We start from the raw sequence: 20204 nt of genomic DNA on the forward strand, positions 1-20204 counted from the left end.
TTAAAACACATTTTAATTCTTTTTAATGATGTAACCATGTAAATTCGTGGTTTTCAGATTTATTCCTGTACTTGTGCTATAAGACCTACCTACCTACCAAATTTCATGACTCTAGGTCAACGGGAAGTACCCTATAGGTTTCTTGACAGACACGACGGACAAACAGACAGACAGACGGACAACAAAGTGATCCTATAAGGGTTTTTCCTTTTGAGGTACGGGACCCTAAAAATAGTGATTTCACGGTAGCTTCACTTATCCATACTTCAAACTAATATTATAAAGATCAAAGTTTGTGTTTATGTATGTGTGAGTGTATGTTTGTTACTCTTTCAGGCAAAAAATACCAAACGGATTTGGTTGAAATTTGTAATGGACATAGACAATACACTGCATTACCACATAGGCTACTTTTTACCCCGGAAAATCAAAGAGTTCACACGGGATTTTGAAAAACTTAAATCCACGCGAACGAAGTCGCGGGCATCAGAAAGTTTTATATAAACAACAACAAGAGTAAGAATAACAACGCATCAACAGAGTAACTACTAACCTATTAAATTCCAGTTTAAATAAGTAGGTCCTTACTGGACCTTATTATAATTATATACGAGCACACCTGCATCCAAAAGAATGCAGTTGATGCAGGATGTAGCCTTGGAAACCTAGGGTACTATTTTTCCTTGACTTTTATAATAATCTACTGGCTGATGCCCGCGACTTGGTCCGCGTTGGTTGGTTGGATTTATTTATTTTTTAATCCCTCATCTCAATTTCCAACTCTGCACCAAATTTCATATAAATCGGTTAATCGGATGGGCCTTTAAGAATCCCGTGGGAACTCTTTGATTTTCCGGGATAAAAAATAGCATACCTAATATGTCCTTCCTCGGAATGTAAGATAATTCTGTACCAAATTTCAGCAAAATCGTTTAAACTGTTGGGGTGTGAAAAGCTTGCAGAAAGATAGACAGACACACAGACAGACAGATACACTTTCGCATTTATAATATTAATATGGATGGATAATACGCGACAGGATGAAATGGCAATCGGGGAGGGAACGCACCGCAAACGCGCACAGCCTCCGAAAATAAAAAAGTGTTGTTTCTTGTACAATGATATTTCTTGTACGGTACCCTTCACGTGCGAACCCTACTCGCCCTTGACTGATTTATTTAACTACGGCTTGTTTAACATTTTGGTACAGAACCCTATAAATTGCCTGAGAAAGCTCGCAGCCCGCTTTAGGCACATAACACGAAAGTAAATAACTATTTGCATAGACAGGTATTTTTTTTATGTTTTTATAATAACTAATAAATTTTCTAACAATGTGGCCGGCGACCTCCGCGGTAGGCTGAACATATTCGTATCCTTGCCCTTAAACTTGAGTATCGGGTAGTCAGAAGTCTGCCGCGAGCGTGCAACGTCTTTCGCAACCGACGCGTTCCAATTTTAAATTCATCGATACAGATTATAATATCGAAGTAAAAAAAAAATAAGTATAAACTTTTTGAGCAATGTGAATTAAAAAAAAAATGTGCGAACTCTTTTCCCTTGCTTAGAAGCGAATGGAACCAAAAAGGTTGGTCAATTCTTTATTTGTTTCAATTTAAAAAGTTGCATGCATTTGCGGATTCGATTTTTAAATATTTATTTAACTATGATGCACATTAGATGATAAGAGATTGGTAATCTAGTTAGGCATTGATTTCATTTGATTATTTTTAGAAAAATATCCTTAGTACATACGTACCTACCGAATTATTTTTATTAAGTAGGTATAGGGAATTTAACACTACCTAAAAAGTTTGCAACAGTAAAAAAAAGAAATCGCAATTTTAAAAATATTTAGCCCTGGTAAGTGAATGCTATTTAAATGGTATTTAGTTAATGGTAACGTGTTTTTACATACGCGATGTTTTCACACTGAGTCGTATTTTCACGAATCACGAAAACGAATTTCATACGAATGAATGCACGTACACGCCCTTACGCGGTCTCAATACGGTGCAAAACAAAAAAAACCCTAAGGATGATTTTTCAATAGTCGAATAACTTTTACATGAGGGATAAAGAGGTTTGACATTTTTTCTATAGAAAATCTGTCAAAACGTCGTCAAATTTATCCCTCAGATAAAAGTTTTTTTACGACTGAGAAATCGGTTCTAATTAGGTAAGTAGGTACTTACCTACTTGGAATGGGACACGGTACTTTTTCATCCCAGGATTAAATAGTATAAATATCCCTTTTATAAATTGTTTCCTCGGGATTCCTGAAAATCTCATAATCTACGACAGAATCGCGGGTAGAAGCTTGTGATAAAATAATAGCTAAGTACGTAACTACCTATTATTTCCATTAAAGCTAGGTACATACTTTAATACGCTTAGTAGGCATTTAAGGCATAAAGTGTATTAGCAACATTATGCAGCAGGATTTTTAATTTAACATAACTAGTTTAAAATTACGGGCTGGCCTATTAAAATAATGTCACATAATTTTTTATTCTATGGTAAAACGTAAAATCACACTTCACACTAATATTATAAAGGCGAAAGTTTGTATGTGTGTGTGTGTGTGTGTGTGTGTGTGTGTGTGTGTGTGTGTGTGTGTGTGTGTGTGTATGTTTGTTACTCCTTCACGCAAAAACTACTGGACGGATTTGGCTGAAATTCGGAATGGAGATAGATAATATCCTGGATTAGCACATAGGCTACTTTTTATCCCAAAAAACCAAAGAGTCCCACGGGATTTCAAAAAACCTAAATCCACGCGGACGAAGTCGCGGGCGTCAGCTAGTCTAGTATAATAGGTAGGTACCTAGGTATAATTATTTTATTATATACAGTAAGTATATACATTAATTTAACAATCCTTAGAAAAAAGAAATATACTTAATATATATTATTGTGTCCTATAGAAGAAGGCGTTATTTTGCGGAAGTCCATGAATCATGATAGTATACAAGGAACCAAAAGCTTAATTTGCTATAATCCGCTAAACCAGATAAATCTGTATGGTGCAACATGCAGCATGCGATATGCACCGCCCGCCCTCCCACTGATAAACATGCAGGAAAAGCCAGCCACCAAGCAAGCAATACGCAGTACGCACTACCATCACGCTGCACCATACAAATCCCAAAACCACTCGACGCACGTTTCGCCTCGACACCGGAGCATCCTCAGAAGATGTAGATCTTACAATGCCAAATTGCAAAGTCTTTGGGGAAAATACCTCCCTATAATATTATAACTAATAGGCATAAGCTATGGCCAGGTCATTGGCCATAGCTAACAATATCCCAGAAGAGAAATGATAAGCCATGTTACTGGGGCACAACAGCCCGAATACACCTTTTACCCTCGGGCGTATCCAAAAGGGACTAGCAGCACCCGAGCACACTGGGAGGTACCTGGCTGGCACCCCAGAAGTATTAGCTTAGTACAGCTTTAGGCTGTTTTGCTAGGATTTATGCAGGTGTCCCAAAAACGTTTGGATATAAGAATAAAGTAATTAGATCGGATACTTCTGATCACATTCGTTTGGTTCAATATCCTCCTCAATTTTAAAGCCTTTAAGTTTGGCAGGTAAGTTCTTTATAAAGTGTAAGACTTTGAGAAAGGATTATGAAAACCTGAGGTGGGTTTCATATTTTTTTTTCGCAGAAAGTTAAAAGTGGAGCTGGAAGATTTGAACCGCCTACTTTCGGATTTCAGTCCGCTCCTAATTATAACCGTTGAGCTATTGAGGCTATAGTTAAAAGGGGGGTTTGAAGGTTGTAATGTTCCACTTCAGCTTCGTAACCCGTTGAGGTATATCAGTTATTCTGGTTCTTCTAGGTACGAATCTCTTCAAAATGTATCCATAATTTAAAACAATTATAAATGAACGATGCTTGAATGAACAGTTAACGAAAAAACGACCATACAATATTATTTTTATGTAAATACCTAAGTTATAAATAAGTAGGTAAGTACTTAAATCATTATAAAACTCACAAGTTCACCCAACCGACAATATAAATTTTATGTTTAGGATAATTTCGTTCTACCTATTTTCAAAATTATCCGCGAAGCTAAGTTGTAATCCAAAAAATGTAAATGAATTTATTTAGGTTCTTACCATAAAACTTAATCCTAAAAGAGCTTCGGATGTTATTTACATAATAATATATTTTGCAGTTATTTTAAGATATTACATAGGTATTATAAAAACAAAGAGATCAATGACCTTTCGTACCACGCGATGTTACCGAATCGTTCGTTACCCCGGGGCCCAGGTCCCGCCTAAGTTATGCAGCTCAAATTAAAAATACTAAGAGCGAAAATACCTTTTTAGGGTTCCGTATTAAAACGCTAAAAAGGAACTCTCATGATGCGACTAAGTCCGCCCGTCCGTCTGTCCGTCACAGTTGTTTTTTTCGTCTAATATCTATTCCAAGATTAAGTAGGTAAGTAATGAAATAATTCGAAAAAAAATATTATCCTGGAAGAGATACTTTAGTGATAAGGTCGCCATTTGTTTAATTAAGTGTATCATTTATATTCTGTCTTTGTAATTTTGTTACAATAAAGTTGTTTTAATTTAAATTAAATTAAATTATTTCAATTTGTCGAAAAAAAGGGCTTAATTTTCAGTCTACATTCTAAACTAACCTCTGAAATTTGCAAAGCGATGAAGGCTTCAATCGAAATTTTGTAGGATTTTTTAGAAATCTTCTAAATTTTACGATCTCAAATAAAAGGGTATTGCAACGGTAGATTAATTTAATATACCTATTGATAACTATTCATAAATTTTTATCCAGTTACGGAACCCTCAGTGAGCGCATCTTATTTATTACTTTTAAATCATGCTAAGGTGTTAAGCCTCAACGGTACTTTTTAAAATTCAGCGACTGGTAAGTTAACTGTAAAATTAAAAAAATGCATTCTTAGATGTTCAGTCATGATGAAGTTAAAAAAAAAAGATTCCGACGAATTGAGAACCTGCTCCTTTTTTTAAAGTCGGTTAAAAATGGCCTTGAGCCAATGTCCAAATCGACTGGGTGGATGGAATACATCCATAATCCATCATACCTATGAATACAAGGTCATTCGTGGTGAAGGCAGTATCACCTATAAATAAATAATATGTGGGTAGGCCTAACTGGTTAATCAATAGATGAGTCATTTGTCATTTATTATCTAATGTGATTTAAAGCGGGGCCCTACGTGCTACCACACCCCTACCACGATAGTTTGACAGCTATGCAGTGTGACAATCGCAATCACGTCTGATTGGCCGACACGCTCTTACTATTGGCTGAAATATATTGTTGCAGTAAAATATCATAAATGCCAATCACAACAATTGAGATTGTAATTCCACACTAATATTATAAATCCGAAAGTGTGTCTGTCTGTCTGTTAGCTTTTCACGGCCCAACAGTTTAACCGGTTTTGTTCGGTACAGAGTTACACATAGCTTGCATCTCGGAGTCGGACATAGGCTACTTTTTATCCCAGAAAAGCGAAGAGTTCCCACGGGATTAAAAATAACCTAATTCTACACAAAGTCGCAGGCATCATCTAGTAATGAATAATGCAACTTTTCTGTTTCTAATCGAATAACATCAGGTACCTCCTAATACAACGGAGCAAAAAATCTTGAAGTGAAAATATTTTATCTTCTATACAGAAAGATGCACGGCGTGGTACGGACTGCTCTACACATCTCGATATTCCTGCTATTTCTGGGACCGTTGCCCATCAGTGGGTTTGAGCCACGTCCAGAGATCGGTTATCCAGCCGGATTATTACCAGAATGTAAGTATTTTCTCTCAAAATCATATAAAACTAGCTTATGCCCACAACTTCGTCGGCGTCGCCTTTTTCACACAAACCCTTATTTTACCTTCTGGGCTTGAACTTTCAAAAATCCTTTCTTAGCGGTTAAAAACAACGAAGAATCACAAAAATCAGTTTAATCTATGTATACTAATTACCTTCTAATAAAGAGAAAGATTTGTTTGTCTGTATGTAATCAATGAGTTCTGAAACTACTGAACCGATTTTAAGAAGTCTTCCACCATAGAAAGCTACTTCTTAGCTTAGCTATAAAGCTACTTAGTTTTTTCAAAAGTAGCATAGGCTGTAAATTACAATGTATCGTAACAGAAAAAACTGAAAATCCTTAGTAAGATTTGGGGCAAATGAACGAAAGTGAAACTAGGTAAATAAAAAAAAAACTGGTAATAAACCAGTAATCCACTTATTTTTACGCTGACCTTTGTAAACCATAAAGGAATAACTAGTAGAACTGGTTTAATTAATAAAATCTTGCCTGAGCTTGGTCAAAAACAACGCGGGACGTAAGACTAACTAACTTTCTGCTTGGGCTGCAACCGTGAGCCCTAGCAGAAAGTTGTGACAAGTTTTTCCGCGGATATTGATACATTTTGTCGATGTAAATGACGCAAGAAAGCATTGTCGCATTGATCCAGCCGAGTTTCTTGCTGGTTCTTCTCGGTAGGAAAGGCATTCCGAACCAGTGGTACATGCTTTTGACCATTCAAAAGTACTTGCAAAAGTCTAATTGAATAAAAATATTTTGAATTTTAATTTTGATCTTGATTGGGCTGTTGAACGATACACTGAACGGATGCAAGCTTTTTAACACAAGAATCAACAGTGAATAGTACCTAGTATAGAGCCCTTACTTTAGTATAAGATTTTTTCACTCACTGACATCAAGCGTCAAACAGTTTAGCCTAAAGTAAATAACCCTTTCTTTTTGTTCTAAAGTCTAATTATGCGTAGACCAAAGTGCGACAGATATTAATTATTTAGCAAACTTCCTCTTAGACCATTGGCTGTAGATGTTTGGACAATGTATCCAATGGACACACTTGAGATTTGAAAAGTCTGTTAGGATTCATTTTACTTTTCGTACGTTCGTAGGTTTGGAAACTAAAATTGTATCAATTTTGAAGTAATACCGATCTTATACTAATCCTACGATTTCTTGTACATAATATACCTAATACGCTCGGCAGTATTGACAGCTTTGAACAGTTCCTTATATTCAGCTTCTAGAATTCCACTACGCGTCATGTCTGCAGCAGCCTTTAAGACCTGATTTACATGACCTAGTCATTTAGTGTCTACCTGCTTATGTAACATTACCTTCTCGTCCGAATAGCATCAAAACAATCAGGACATTAAACCTCGACCGATAACCGATTTAATATGTCCATATATTAAACATCCTATTGTTTTTCACCTAACATTTTGATTATTAACAGGGCTCTCTCCGTCACTCGTTTCATACAATCGTAGTTACAATTTCATTTGAATATTAAGCAACCAAAGTCCATGAAATTTTGCAGACATATTGGTTCTAGAAACTAATATCTGTGTCTGTGGTGTTTTAGATTTTTCTAAAAATATGTAGTTTTAAAATTACAGGGGCTCAAAGATTTGTATGAAATTTTTTAAGACCGTTTAACTTTGAAACCGAATATTTTAACAGAAATCTGGAAAACCACAGACACAGATATTAGTTTCTAGAATATGTCTGCATGGACTTTGGTTGCTTAATATTCAAATGAAATTGGAACTACGATTGTATGAAACGAGTGACGGAGAGAGCCCTCTTAACAAGATCACGTCATCTCTGAGGAATCTCTTTTGAGCGCTCGATCAGCCTCCAATACGCGTTTCATACAAACAAAGTTTTTAAAAGTTTCTCAAGAGATTTGTATGTAAACTTTGAGCCCTTGTAACTTGGATACCTTTTGACTCTGCTTATTTATACGGATGGGTTATATCCAGTGATCTGAGGGATGATTCGCTAATTAAGTTTCAGATTTATAGAACGCACTTAAACTTTGCTCAGACTTAAGTTTCAGTTAAAACGAGACAGATTTATGCTAGCGATATAACGCTGTCCCGTTTTAACAGTGTCTTCAGTCTGAGGAGAGTCAAAGAGCTCTATAAATCTCAACCTCAGTAATCCTAATATAATATTATAAATGTGAAAGTGTGGATGTTTGGACGTTTGTATGTTTGGATGTTTGTTACGCAATCACGCAAAAACTAATGGACGGATTTGGCTATAGATTGTCCCTGGATTAACACATAGGCTACTTTTTATCCCGGAAATCAAAGAGTTCCCGCGGGATTTCAAAATCCACGTGGACGAAGTCGCGGGCATCAGCTAGTCGTTAAGAGGGCTCTCTCTGTCACTCGCTTTTACTCGCTTCATACAATCGTAGTTCCTATTTCATTTGAATATTAAGCAACCAAAGTCCATGAAATTTTGCAGACATATTTTAGAAACTAATATCTATGTCTATGGTTTTCCAGATTTCTGTTAAAATATTCGGTTTCAAAGTTACGCAGTCTTACAAATTTACATACAAATCTTTGAGCCCCTGTAATTTTAAAACTACATATTTTTAGAAAAATCTAAAACACCACAGACACAGATATTAGTTTCTAGAATATGTCTGCAAAATTTCATGGACTTTGGTTGCTTAATATTCAAATGAAATTGGAACTACGATTGTATGAAGCGAGTGGAAGCAAGTGACGAAGAGAGCCCTGTTAATAAATGAAAGCCATCAAACTCATTTGACATTGACTACATTGCTGCTATAGTCCCGTTTTGCTACCATTTGCGTACGGAACCCAACGAGCACAATTCTTCTGGTTCCAGGTCCAGGAGTAACGAAGAACGCGAGCATAACCCCGGTGATGATGAAGATGTTGCAGATCATCGTTCACCGGATGTCGGATAAGGGCCAGGTGTTGAGGAAACAGTTCCCCATCCTGACCGCACACAGGTCCATTGCTAAAGAGAAGACCATAGGTGAGATATCCATCCATTCATTCGACTATCGATTGCTGGATATTATCTTCTCAGGATCGTGCAACTACACTGACTGAGATCTAAAGAGCGTACTTTGACGTTGCTAAGACAGCTTCAGTTAAAACGAAACAGATTTAGAGGTGTGTTATAAGTTTGACGTGTGAATCTGTGCATCTGTCTGTGGCATTGTAACTCCTAAACTGATGTAATTTTGTACTTTGTAACATAGCCTGTAAGTTCCATTTATTGAAACAATAAATGTCTTAAACCAGAAACTAATGAACCGATTTTAGTTTAGTTTTCTTTGTTTGAAAGGTGGCTTGATCGAGAGTGTTCTTAGCTACTTATAATCCAAGAAAATCGGTTCAGCCGTTTGAAAGTTATCAGCTCTTTTCCAGCTATTGTAACCTTCACTTATCGGGGGTGTTATTTTTTAATTCACACTTGTTTATTTTTGTGAGGAAAAGTAACGTGATTCAGTCTCCATTTCTAAGCATGAAAGCAGTTCTGTTTGTGTTTCCAGATTTCAAAAATAAGAAAACGGTGCTTTATGCGGTTGGCTTCTTGGACAGTTCGGTGTTTCCTCAAAGCCAGGCCATCGGCACCGCTTACTCCAAGCGTGGCTACAATGTCCTTATTACTGAGACCTTTGATTTCCTTACGTATATTTATCCCAAGTAAGTTTTTTTTATCTGCCTTTAAAATTTTACGTTTGGCTAAAACTTTTTTATCTGTATGTCCCATTTTTACAATACCCGTGTAACAGTTACAATAATATGTTTTTAATCCACGAAATAAGCTTAAAATCACTAATTTTTTTACGTTCTGTGGTGTTTGGTGATCTTTTTTTTTAATTTTTGTATTTTCAACAAAAAAGATAACAATACGATAGAAGATATGCTTGATAGCTCGGTTGAGCACTGCATATTTCTCTTTCATTAGCTTATATGTAGTTACAAAGTATGTGGTTAGTTAAAGTAGGTAGTTAACAATACAAAATGGTACAAATATATTTGGATAATTTTTTTATTGACTATAGGCGCACGCTTGACCACTACACACCTGATGGGAAGTGTGGATGTGGCCTAAGATGGGACGCGTTTGCCTAGAAGGTGCCTATTCACCCTTGTTTAAAGATACCCGGATTATAATTGGCAGGAAACACAAACCCTTGGAAAAGTATTCCAAACCCTATCCATGCCATTTTGGTAGAAAAATTTGGCGCTTTATATTTATTTTTTCATAAAATATACATTACTAGAGGAGGCCCGCGACTTCGTCCGCGTGGATTTAGGTTTTTAAAGATCCCGTGGGAACTGTATGATTTTCCGGGATAAAAAGTTGCCTATGTCAATTACAGAGACGTAAGCTACCTCGGTACCAAATTTCATACAAGTCGGTTAAGCGGATGGGTCTTTAGGAATCCCGTGGGAACTCTTTGATTTTCCGGATTTCGGATTTCGTTAGAATCGGTTAAACTATTGGGCCGTGAAAAGGTAGCAAACAGACAGACAGACAGACAGACACACTTTCGCATGGATTTTCGCATATTAGTATGGATAAGTAAACTAGCTGAACTGGGAACCTTAGCTGATAATACACCTTCGTCGTTGGTATCATCAACCAATCGATCAACTGACAGATACCCACCACGCCATCGTCTTGCGCCGCCTGAATCAAGCGGCTCCTTGTGATTCTTTATTTCTTTGTTACATCGTATGGTATCGTTTAGCTGGTCTCTGTTTACCAGTAATCTAGACATTAGACCATTTTTTACCAGTTAGCTTAGAGCATTGTTGTTGTATTTCAAAATCTGACCTTGGTGTTTTATGAGACGACGCGAAATCAGTAAATAAACCAATTAAATTAAACATAATATCTGTACTTAACTGAAATCAACATAGTGGAAAAATAACATTAATAGGTACACTATAAACATTTTTTTGTTATTTTATTATCCCTTATATTCATCGACATTAACAGGGCTCTCTCCGTCACTTGTTTCCACTCGTTTCATACAATCGTAGTTCCAATTTCATTTGAATATTAAGCAACCAAAGTACATGAAATTTTGCAGACATATTCTAGAACCTAATATCTGTGTCTGTGGTGTTTTAGATTTTTCTAAAAATATGTAGTTTTAAAATTACAGGGGCTCAAAGATTTGTATGTAAATTTTTAAGACCGCGTAACTTTCAAACCGAATAATTTAACCGAAATCTGGAAAACCACAGACATAGATATTAGTTTCTAGAATTTGTCTGCAAAATTTCATGGACTTTGGTTGCTTAATATTCAAATGAAATTGGAACTACGATTGTATGAAACGAGTGACGGAGAGAGCCCTCTTAACATTTAACCGGGCTCTCTCCGTTAACAGGGCTCTCTCCGTCACTCGTTTCCACTCGTTTCATACAATCGTAGTTCCAATTTCATTTGAATACTAAGCAACCAAAGTCCATGAAATTTTGCAGACATATTCTAGAAACTAATATCTGTGTCTGTGGTGTTTTAGATTTTTCTAAAAATATGTAGTTTTAAAATTACAGGGGCTCAAAGATTTGTATGTAAATTTTTAAGACCGCGTAACTTTGAAACCGAATATTTTAACAGAAATCTGGAAAACCACAGACATAGGTATTAGTTTCTAGAATATGTCTGCAAAATTTCATGGACTTTGGTGGCTGAATATTCAAATGAAATTGGAACTACGTTTGTATGAAGCGAGTGACGGAGAGACCCCTCTTAACAATTCAGGTAGGTATTTAAATAGCAATAAGTAATCTGATCTGAAATGCCGACTACAATAGATTTCCATTATAACAATGATACAATGCATTTCATTTGCAATGAATGTTATTATGATTACTGACTGATGCCCGTGACTTCGTCCGCGTGGATTTAGGTTTTTCGAAATCTCGTGGGAACTTTTTGATTTTAATAAAAAGTAGCCTATACGCTAATCCAGGGTATTATCTATCTCCATATCAAATTTCAGCCAAATCCGTTCAGTAGTTTTTGCGTGAAAGAGTAACAAACATATACACACACATACATACACACATACTTTCGCCTTTATAATATCAGTGTGAAGAGTGATATTAGTGTGATTTTATGAATTGACTGATGAATCCCCATCAATTTTAAAAATCCCATGGGATCTTTAATTTTCAGGGTAGGTAAAACTTAAAAAGCCTATGTCATCTTGATGGTCTCCAGGATGCGAGCTAATTCTGTAACAAAGTCAAAATAAGTTAAACGGATGGGCTGTGAAAAGGTAACAAACAGCTAGACACTTTCGCATTCATAATGTTAGTATGAATAATAACATCATATACCTATCTAAACGAGCAAATTGCAAATATCTCCTTGATAATATTGTGTTCGATGGTTCAATGAGCAAACATCGCAATGCACGAATGCATTACAAAGATGCCAACCACACATTCGAATTTAACTGAATAAACTTGATATCCACATAAACTCGAGAGTTTCAGGATATCAAGTGGAATTATTGTTCGGTTCAAATAAATAATAATAAAAAAGAAAAAAAAAAGATTATGGAGTAATCCTCAGTAAATATTTAATTCCAGATCGGTCCGTCTAACAAGATACATCGGCAAGAAAATCGGCGAGTTCCTAGTCAAACTGACGGACTACGGACTCAAAGCTGAAGAATTAGAATTAGTGGGAGCCAGCCTTGGAGCTCACGTAGTGGGCCATGCAGCCAAATATTTCTATGCAGCCACTGGAAAGAAACCTTCTAGAATAACAGGTCTAGATCCAGCTGGACCTTGCTATAGATCGTTACCACCTACAGAAAGACTTGACATTTCAGATGCAGCAAAAGTAGATATAATCCATACTAATATTGACGGGTTCGGTATAGCAGAAAGGCTAGGACATATAGATTTTTACGTAAACGGAGGAGAATTTCAACCAAGTGATATCCCATACATACCGTGCCTAGTTATGTGCAGTCATATTCGAGCGATCTTATATTGGTGGCAAGCTATCGAACATCCTAAGAAATTTATTGGTGTTGAATGCCATACAGTACAAGAAGCTAGGTTCGCTAAGTGTTATAATAATACCAAACTAAATTATGTAGGTTTAGCAGCTGATTTCAACAAGCCTGGTATATATTATCTGCAAACGCACAATGAGTTCCCATATTTTAAAGGGAAGGAAGGATTGAAAGAAGAGAATGAAGTTTTCTTATCCTTTATTAGGAAAATTAACTCTGACGATAATTTTCAGGTATAGGTAATTTAAGTATGAATAGAAAAAATGTGTTAAAATTGAATGAAGTTGATGTAGCTTCCGGATGAATCCAGGTGTTGAATGGAGGTTGACAACATTACAAATTCATGTGATGATGTAATTTGAAAAAATAATGAATGTTAATACCTATAGAAGCTTTTAAAAGCAATAAAAGCAGACGTTTTTCTAGTAATTATTTAAAATTGATAAAGACGTCATTTCTTCTTATTTTGATATGGTAAAATAGAACTTTTTATATTGGATAGATAAATAATAGATCCGAAAATAAGTGAATGCGTAGTTGGTAGCAATGCAGTAACTTAAAGTTAAGTACAATACAAACTAGGTTGTAAAACAAGAAAATGGGGCAATAGTAATAAAATAAGTTTAGCAGTTTATCCATACGTAATAAAGTAGTATATTTTATGATATTATACCTATTGTGAGTTTACTGACAGTAATTTCATCGATTCTTATTTTGATATAATGGAGATAGTCCTCGATGTATTTAATAAATACAACGAAGAGATTATTCTAGTCTTTAAATTAACTTGTAATTTGGATGATTGTTAGGTAATCGTGATATTCGTCAGTTAGGATAAGAGATAATAAATAATTTTGATAAGTACATTATTAAATTAATATAGTTTTAAGGCGTCGTCGATTGCATTGTAAAAGTAAAAAATAATTAATTCGGTTAGGGTTTTACCATTGATACAAGGATATTGTAGTAATATTATCATATGATATCCTTGCATCGAGATTAGAAAAATAGTTTTTAATAATTCTTTTTAATAGGTCAAGATTTTATCTATTATTAAAATATTAATTTTGACCTTTATGGTCCAAAACATATTTAAAAGCTGATATCAATGATTAAAATAATTATTTACGCAAAAATGATTACTGTACATACATAACCTAATTTAAATAAATTAACAAAATATCACCTTTTTTGAAAACCACAATGACAAGTGTAAATTAAAAATTTATAACATCCCCGACAAGTGAAGGTTACAGTAACTAGAAAAGAGCTGATAACTTTCAAACAGCTGAACCGATTTTCTTGGATTATACTTAGCTAAGAACACTCAATCGGCCAAACAAAAACAACTAAATTAAAATCGGTTCATTAATTTAGGAGCTACGATGCCACAGACAGATACACAGGTAGATACACATATACACACGTCGAGCTTATAACACCCCTCTTTTTGAGTCGGGGGTTAAAAATAATAATTGATCAACGATTTTCAATCTTTGACAATTTTTAGCATTCTAGAAACGGGAGCAAAACACCATTGTTAAACAAGTCAAATTATTCAAGTTTTATTTCAAGTCAAGTATTCGAACGTACAAAAAATAAAGGAAATCGTGCACCTAGATAACGATTACCGTATTAACATATTAATTGTAGTACGTTGAAGTAGACGGTCACGGATAATGTTCAATTGAAGTAGCCTTAAACTGATTTAACTTTAATAGTACCTACAGTCATTAATCACTTTAATTTGAACGGTTGTTATAAACGCGATTGATGCAAAATATAATTAAGTAGGTGCTGTAGACGTCTAGGTACTTAGCTGATATGCGTGACTCGTTTTATTTAAATAATATTATGTAGTTTCAGTTTATGTTAGTTTTTTTTTTTTTTTTTTCCGGTTTCCGGTACGCTAACGAGTGGACGTTTTTTGATTGATCTCCAAAATTTTACTAAATATAGTGCAATAAACGGTGAACTGTGGCCCAGTGAAATAATACTTCGTTGCCTCACGCATCGCGAGAAACAATTTCAACAAAAAACACTTGACTTAATAACGCTGTGAGTAGAATAATTACAACAAAAAACTACAATTTCACTTCCATACAATGGCCACCATATTGATATTTGGAGTCTCAAGTGACAGCATGTAAACAATTCAACGTCAAGATTCATGATCAATTTAGATAAAAGTCAATGCTACCAATATAACAAAAGCAAAAAACCATTAAAAAACAGACGAAGAATATATTTTGTGTTGACAGATACAGGGTTGCTATACTAAAAGTTTGTAATTCCCTAAAAATAAGTATTGCTACTTCAAATAAATTACAATGGAGGGCCAAATGGTACTTCTATTGGAAAAACTAAAAGATCAAATGGATCAGCAAACAGTTACCATAACAAATGCAGTAACAAAGAATATACTTGAACTAATCGATGAAAAGATAAAACCTTTAAGACAAGAAAACGAAAATTTAAAGATGGAAATTCACCAACTTCGGGATAAAGTAAAGTCCATGGAGATAGAAAAGAAGCGAAACAATCTTGTTATTTTTGGGTTGGAAGAAAGTCCAGAAACAAAACCAATAGACAGCGTACGAGTTGTATTTAAGGAAAATCTTGAAATAACTTTAGAAAAACATGAAATCATAAAAGCACATAGATTGGGACTATGGAAGGGAAAAGCTCGACCAATTTTGGTCAGCCTTACTACAAATTGGAGGAAAAATGAAATAATGAAAAACAAAAAGAAACTACCAAAAGGAATCTCTATAAATGAAGACTTTAGTAAAGAAACATTAGCGAAAAGGAAGGAGCTTATCCCAAAACTACAGGAAGAAAGGAAAAAAGGACGCATTGCCTATATAAAAGAGGATAAGCTAATTGTGAAAGAAGCAAAAGACCAAAGCCGCGACAAAAGGAAGCGGGAAAGCTCTTCTTCTCCTTCTCCATCTGCTTCTGCAACCGAATCAGAGATAGTAAAGGCAGCTCCTAAAAAAAAATTGAATAAAATAAATGCTTTCGAAAAAATGTATAGACCAAGGTCACAATCATTGTCAGAACAAAATAAATTGTAGGAAATAGCGCACTTTGGTAACCGGAAAGAAGACGAACATAATACAACAGTAACATTAAGATCATATAGCACCAACACAAACCCCCCAACCCGGTTGGTCACCGTGGGGGTTAGAGACCATCACCCTCCAGAGTACAAAACAAAGAAAAATAACCCAGGTACTACCGAGAAGAGTACAAAAAAAGACAAAAAAATCTACATAGCCACACTTAATACCTTATCATTACGAACGCCAGAAAAATTACTTGAGCTAGAATTATCTTTGAAAAATATCAAGTGGGACATACTAGGATTAAGCGAAGTTCGAAGAATCGGAAACAACATAGAAGAATATGAAGACTATATTTTTTACTATAAAGGAGAAACCAAGGGACAGTTTGGGGTAGGATTTTTGATTAAAAAACATTTGAAGAAATACGTAGAGGAACTAAAAGGTATATCAGAAAGAATTGCGGTTCTCAATATAAATCTGCCTGGATATAAAAATAAATGGTCAATTGTACAAATATATGCTCCAACAGAAACAGCCAGCAAATCTGACAAAGATACATTCTACAATGAATTAAATCTAACCCTTCAAGAAACACACAAAAATATGATAGTGATGGGAGATTTTAATGGAAAAATTGGAATACAAAGGGAAAATGAAGGAAAAGTCGTAGGAAAATTTGGTAGTGGATTGCGAAATAACAATGGACAAAGAATGATAGATATGGCATTTGAAAATAATTTATCATTTATGAACAGCTTCTTCAAAAAGAATCAAAAAAATAAATGGACATGGTCGTCACCTGATGGTAAATACAGAAATGAAATAGATTATATAGCTACCAACAACCCAAAAACTTTCTGTGACGTAAGCATACTGCATGACCTAAACTTTAACAGCAACCATAGAATGGTCAGGGCGACATTATTCGCAAAAGAACCGAATAAAACACGAAGGAACTTTGGCAATAACTTACAATTATTGAGCATATTACAACCAACACAAAACAGTTTAACAGGGAAAAGTAAGGTTCAAAGTATCTATGACTCTTTAATTCAAAAATTACAAACATGTCGAAGAATTAAACAAACCAATAAACTTGAAATAAGTGAAAAAACAAGTCATCTCATACAACAAAGGAAAGAAATGTTAAAAAATAAGAGAAATATAGAAGTTCGGAAAGATATTACGAATATCAGCAAGCAAATTAGCCATAACCTTAAAAAGGACAATTTAAAACGAAGGATGAAATGCATAACCTATCATATTGCGAAAACTGGAGGCATTAAAAAAGCTTTAAAAGAATTGAGTGACAAAAAAGACTGGATTCCACATATGAAAAACGTACATGGCAAGCAGGAAACGAAAAGAAAATCAATCATGACCGTAGCTACCGAATATTATACCCATCTGTACTCTATTCAAAATAGCGAACCAGAAAACCTATCCTTAGATGAAGTCGATGATACAGATATACTACCTATTCTGGAAAGTGAAATTGAACTAGCAGTTGCAACACAGAAAATCGGTAAATCCCCTGGACCTGACAATATATCAAACGAAATAATCAAATCAACCCTATCTGAGAATCTAAAAATATTATCAACCCTTTTTAATGAAATCCTAACATCAGAAAAAGTTCCCGACCAATGGGTCAAGAGTATTATTGTTTTGATCTACAAAAAAGGAGATAAAAACGATATTGGCAATTATAGACCAATTAGCCTAATGTCAAATCTATATAAAATATTTTCGAAAATAATTTTAAAAAGGTTAACAACCCAACTTGATGAGCAGCAACCTATAGAACAGGCTGGATTTAGAGCAGGCTATTCTACAGCAGACCACATGCATGCAGTCAAGCAATTGATTGAAAAATGCCAAGAATATAATAAAACTGTTTATTTAGCATTTGTTGATTACACTAAGGCTTTTGACTCATTGGAACATAATAGTATCTGGAAAGCCTTAAAAAATCAAGGAGTAGCGAGAAAATACATAAGAATTCTGAGAAACATATATAACAACTGCTCAGCCCAAATAAAACTAGAAAAAATTGGAGAAGAATTCCCAATCCGCAAAGGAGTCAGGCAAGGAGATCCGCTTTCACCCAAAATTTTCTCAGCAGTTTTGGAGGATGTATTCAGAAACATGGACTGGCAGAACTATGGAATCAATATTAATGGAACTATACTAAATCACTTACGATTTGCGGATGACCTAATACTTATTGCCGATAAATCTACAACTCTTCAGAAAATGCTACAAGAACTCTCAGATAACAGTAGGAAGGTGGGACTGACGATGAACAAATCAAAGACAAAGGTTATGACCAATGGTAATACTGAAACAATATCACTGGAGGGCGAACAGATAGAATACGTAGACTCATATGTATACCTTGGTCAACTTATTTCGTTCAGTAATCAAATGGAACAAGAGATTGAAAGAAGAGTAACAAACGCGTGGAGAAAGTATTGGTCATTCAAAGAGATCATGAAGAACTGCCAGTACCCTATGTCTTCAAAAAGAAAACTCTTTAACCTTTGCATTCTTCCTACCCTGACCTACGGATGCCAAACATGGGCGTTGACCCAGAAAACCCTTCAAAAAATTAGGACTTGCCAAAGAGGTATGGAACGCAGCATGTTAGGCTTCACTAGAAAGGACAGGAAGAGATGCAAAGATATAAGACGAATCACTAAACTGGAAGATGTAGTCGTCCAAACAAAAATACTTAAATGGAGATGGACTGGACACATGCTTCGAGAGAAGTCAAAGAAATGGACCCAAGCTATGACAGAATGGGAAGTTAGGGATGGCTCGAAGCGGAAAAAGGGAAGACAAAGAAAGCGGTGGGCCGATGATATAAAGAAGACGGCTGGGTCATTGTGGACGAGGCAAGCACGGGATAGATTCGTTTGGAAATGTCTGGAGGAGGCCTATGCGTCGGAGGACGCGCTGATTGCAAAATAACCAAAGTGCGAGACTTAAGTTAATTATTGTAAATTTATTCAGCAATAAAGGCTTTATTTATTTATTTATTTATTTATTTATGTAGTTTCAAAGTTACATTATATTTTATGTAAATCTTAGGCTGAGATCTAGCTATAGAGAGACTTTGTTCAAACATAAGACACTGTTAAAACGAGACAGTGTTATATAGCTGATAATATAAATCTTTCTCATTTTAACTGAAACTTAAGTCTATGCAAAGTCTCTAATATCTATAGATTTCAAGCCTTAGAACTTAGTAACTTTGAAACTAAATATTTTTACGGTAATCTGGGCAAATCACAAACCACAGCCACAGATAAATTAGTTTCTAGAGCGTGTCTTCAAAATTGCATTGAGTTCTAAGATTGGTTAATCTAAATAAATATAAAGGTGACTGACTGACTGACTGACGCACATCCCAAACTACTGGACGGATCAGGCTGAAAGGCCTGCAGATAGGTTTTATGACCGAGACATCCGCTAAGAAAGGATTTTTGAAAATTCTACCCCTAAGGGTTTGAAATTTGTGTACCTACGAAGTGTGTGGGCGGACGAAGTCGCGGCCATAAGCTAGTATCCAAATAAGAATCAAACTACGTTTATATAGAGCGTGCTACGAGTACACTTCTCTTATTAAAGTTTTAAGTGATACAAATCTGTCCAACAATTTCACAAACTGCTTCCAACTATTCAGCATAGTTTGTGGGACAACAGCTATGAGTGTCCATATATTATTCTAATTCAAACTTGGTAAACAAATGCGCATTGTTATATATTATGAATAATATGTATCACCGAACTTGGTAATACCAGATGGAATACTTAATACATACCACCGAATTCAGAATATGTACAGAAATAGTAACATAGATTCGCTCAGGGGGCGATGGAGATAGATGTGCTCGGAGTTTCTCTACGTGATCAAAGCAGAAAAGAGGGAATTCGTAGAAGAACCGAGTAACTAATTTAACCCGACGGGTAGCGAGTTTAAGTGGCAATAGTGGCAAAAGTGAATTGCTAAAAATTGGTGACACGCTGTCTTATTGAAGACTAGCTGATGCCCGCGACTTCATTCGCGTGGATATACCTAGGTCTTTTAAAAATCCCATAGGGACTCTTCAATTTTTTGGGATAAAAAGTAGCGTATGTGTTAATCCAGAATATGATCTATCTCCATTCTAAATTTTAGCCAACTCCGTTCGGTAGTTTTTGCGTGATAAAGTGACAAACACACACACATACACACGAACTT

At 35.3% G+C, this 20204-nt stretch overlaps 2 protein-coding genes across 2 annotated transcripts; both read left to right on the forward strand.

Moving 5' to 3' along the window:
• The first annotated feature begins 1384 nt into the window (after positions 1-1384).
• On the forward strand, positions 1385-13993 carry LOC123865085 (phospholipase A1-like). Its single transcript, XM_045905932.1, has 5 exons — positions 1385-1588; positions 5690-5817; positions 8711-8863; positions 9387-9540; positions 12457-13993. Exons 1-5 carry the CDS (start codon positions 1575-1577, stop codon positions 13127-13129), a joined length of 1122 nt encoding a protein of 373 aa, XP_045761888.1. The 5' UTR covers positions 1385-1574; the 3' UTR covers positions 13130-13993.
• A 792-nt stretch (positions 13994-14785) lies between these two features.
• Positions 14786-16405, forward strand: LOC123865096. Its single transcript, XM_045905944.1, has one exon. The coding sequence runs from the start codon at positions 15221-15223 to the stop codon at positions 15965-15967; it is 747 nt and encodes a 248-aa protein (XP_045761900.1). The 5' UTR covers positions 14786-15220; the 3' UTR covers positions 15968-16405.
• The last annotated feature ends 3799 nt before the right edge of the window (positions 16406-20204 follow it).

This window comes from Maniola jurtina, chromosome 5 (assembly GCF_905333055.1).
Source record: "Maniola jurtina chromosome 5, ilManJurt1.1, whole genome shotgun sequence".
NCBI lineage: Eukaryota > Metazoa > Arthropoda > Insecta > Lepidoptera > Nymphalidae > Maniola > Maniola jurtina.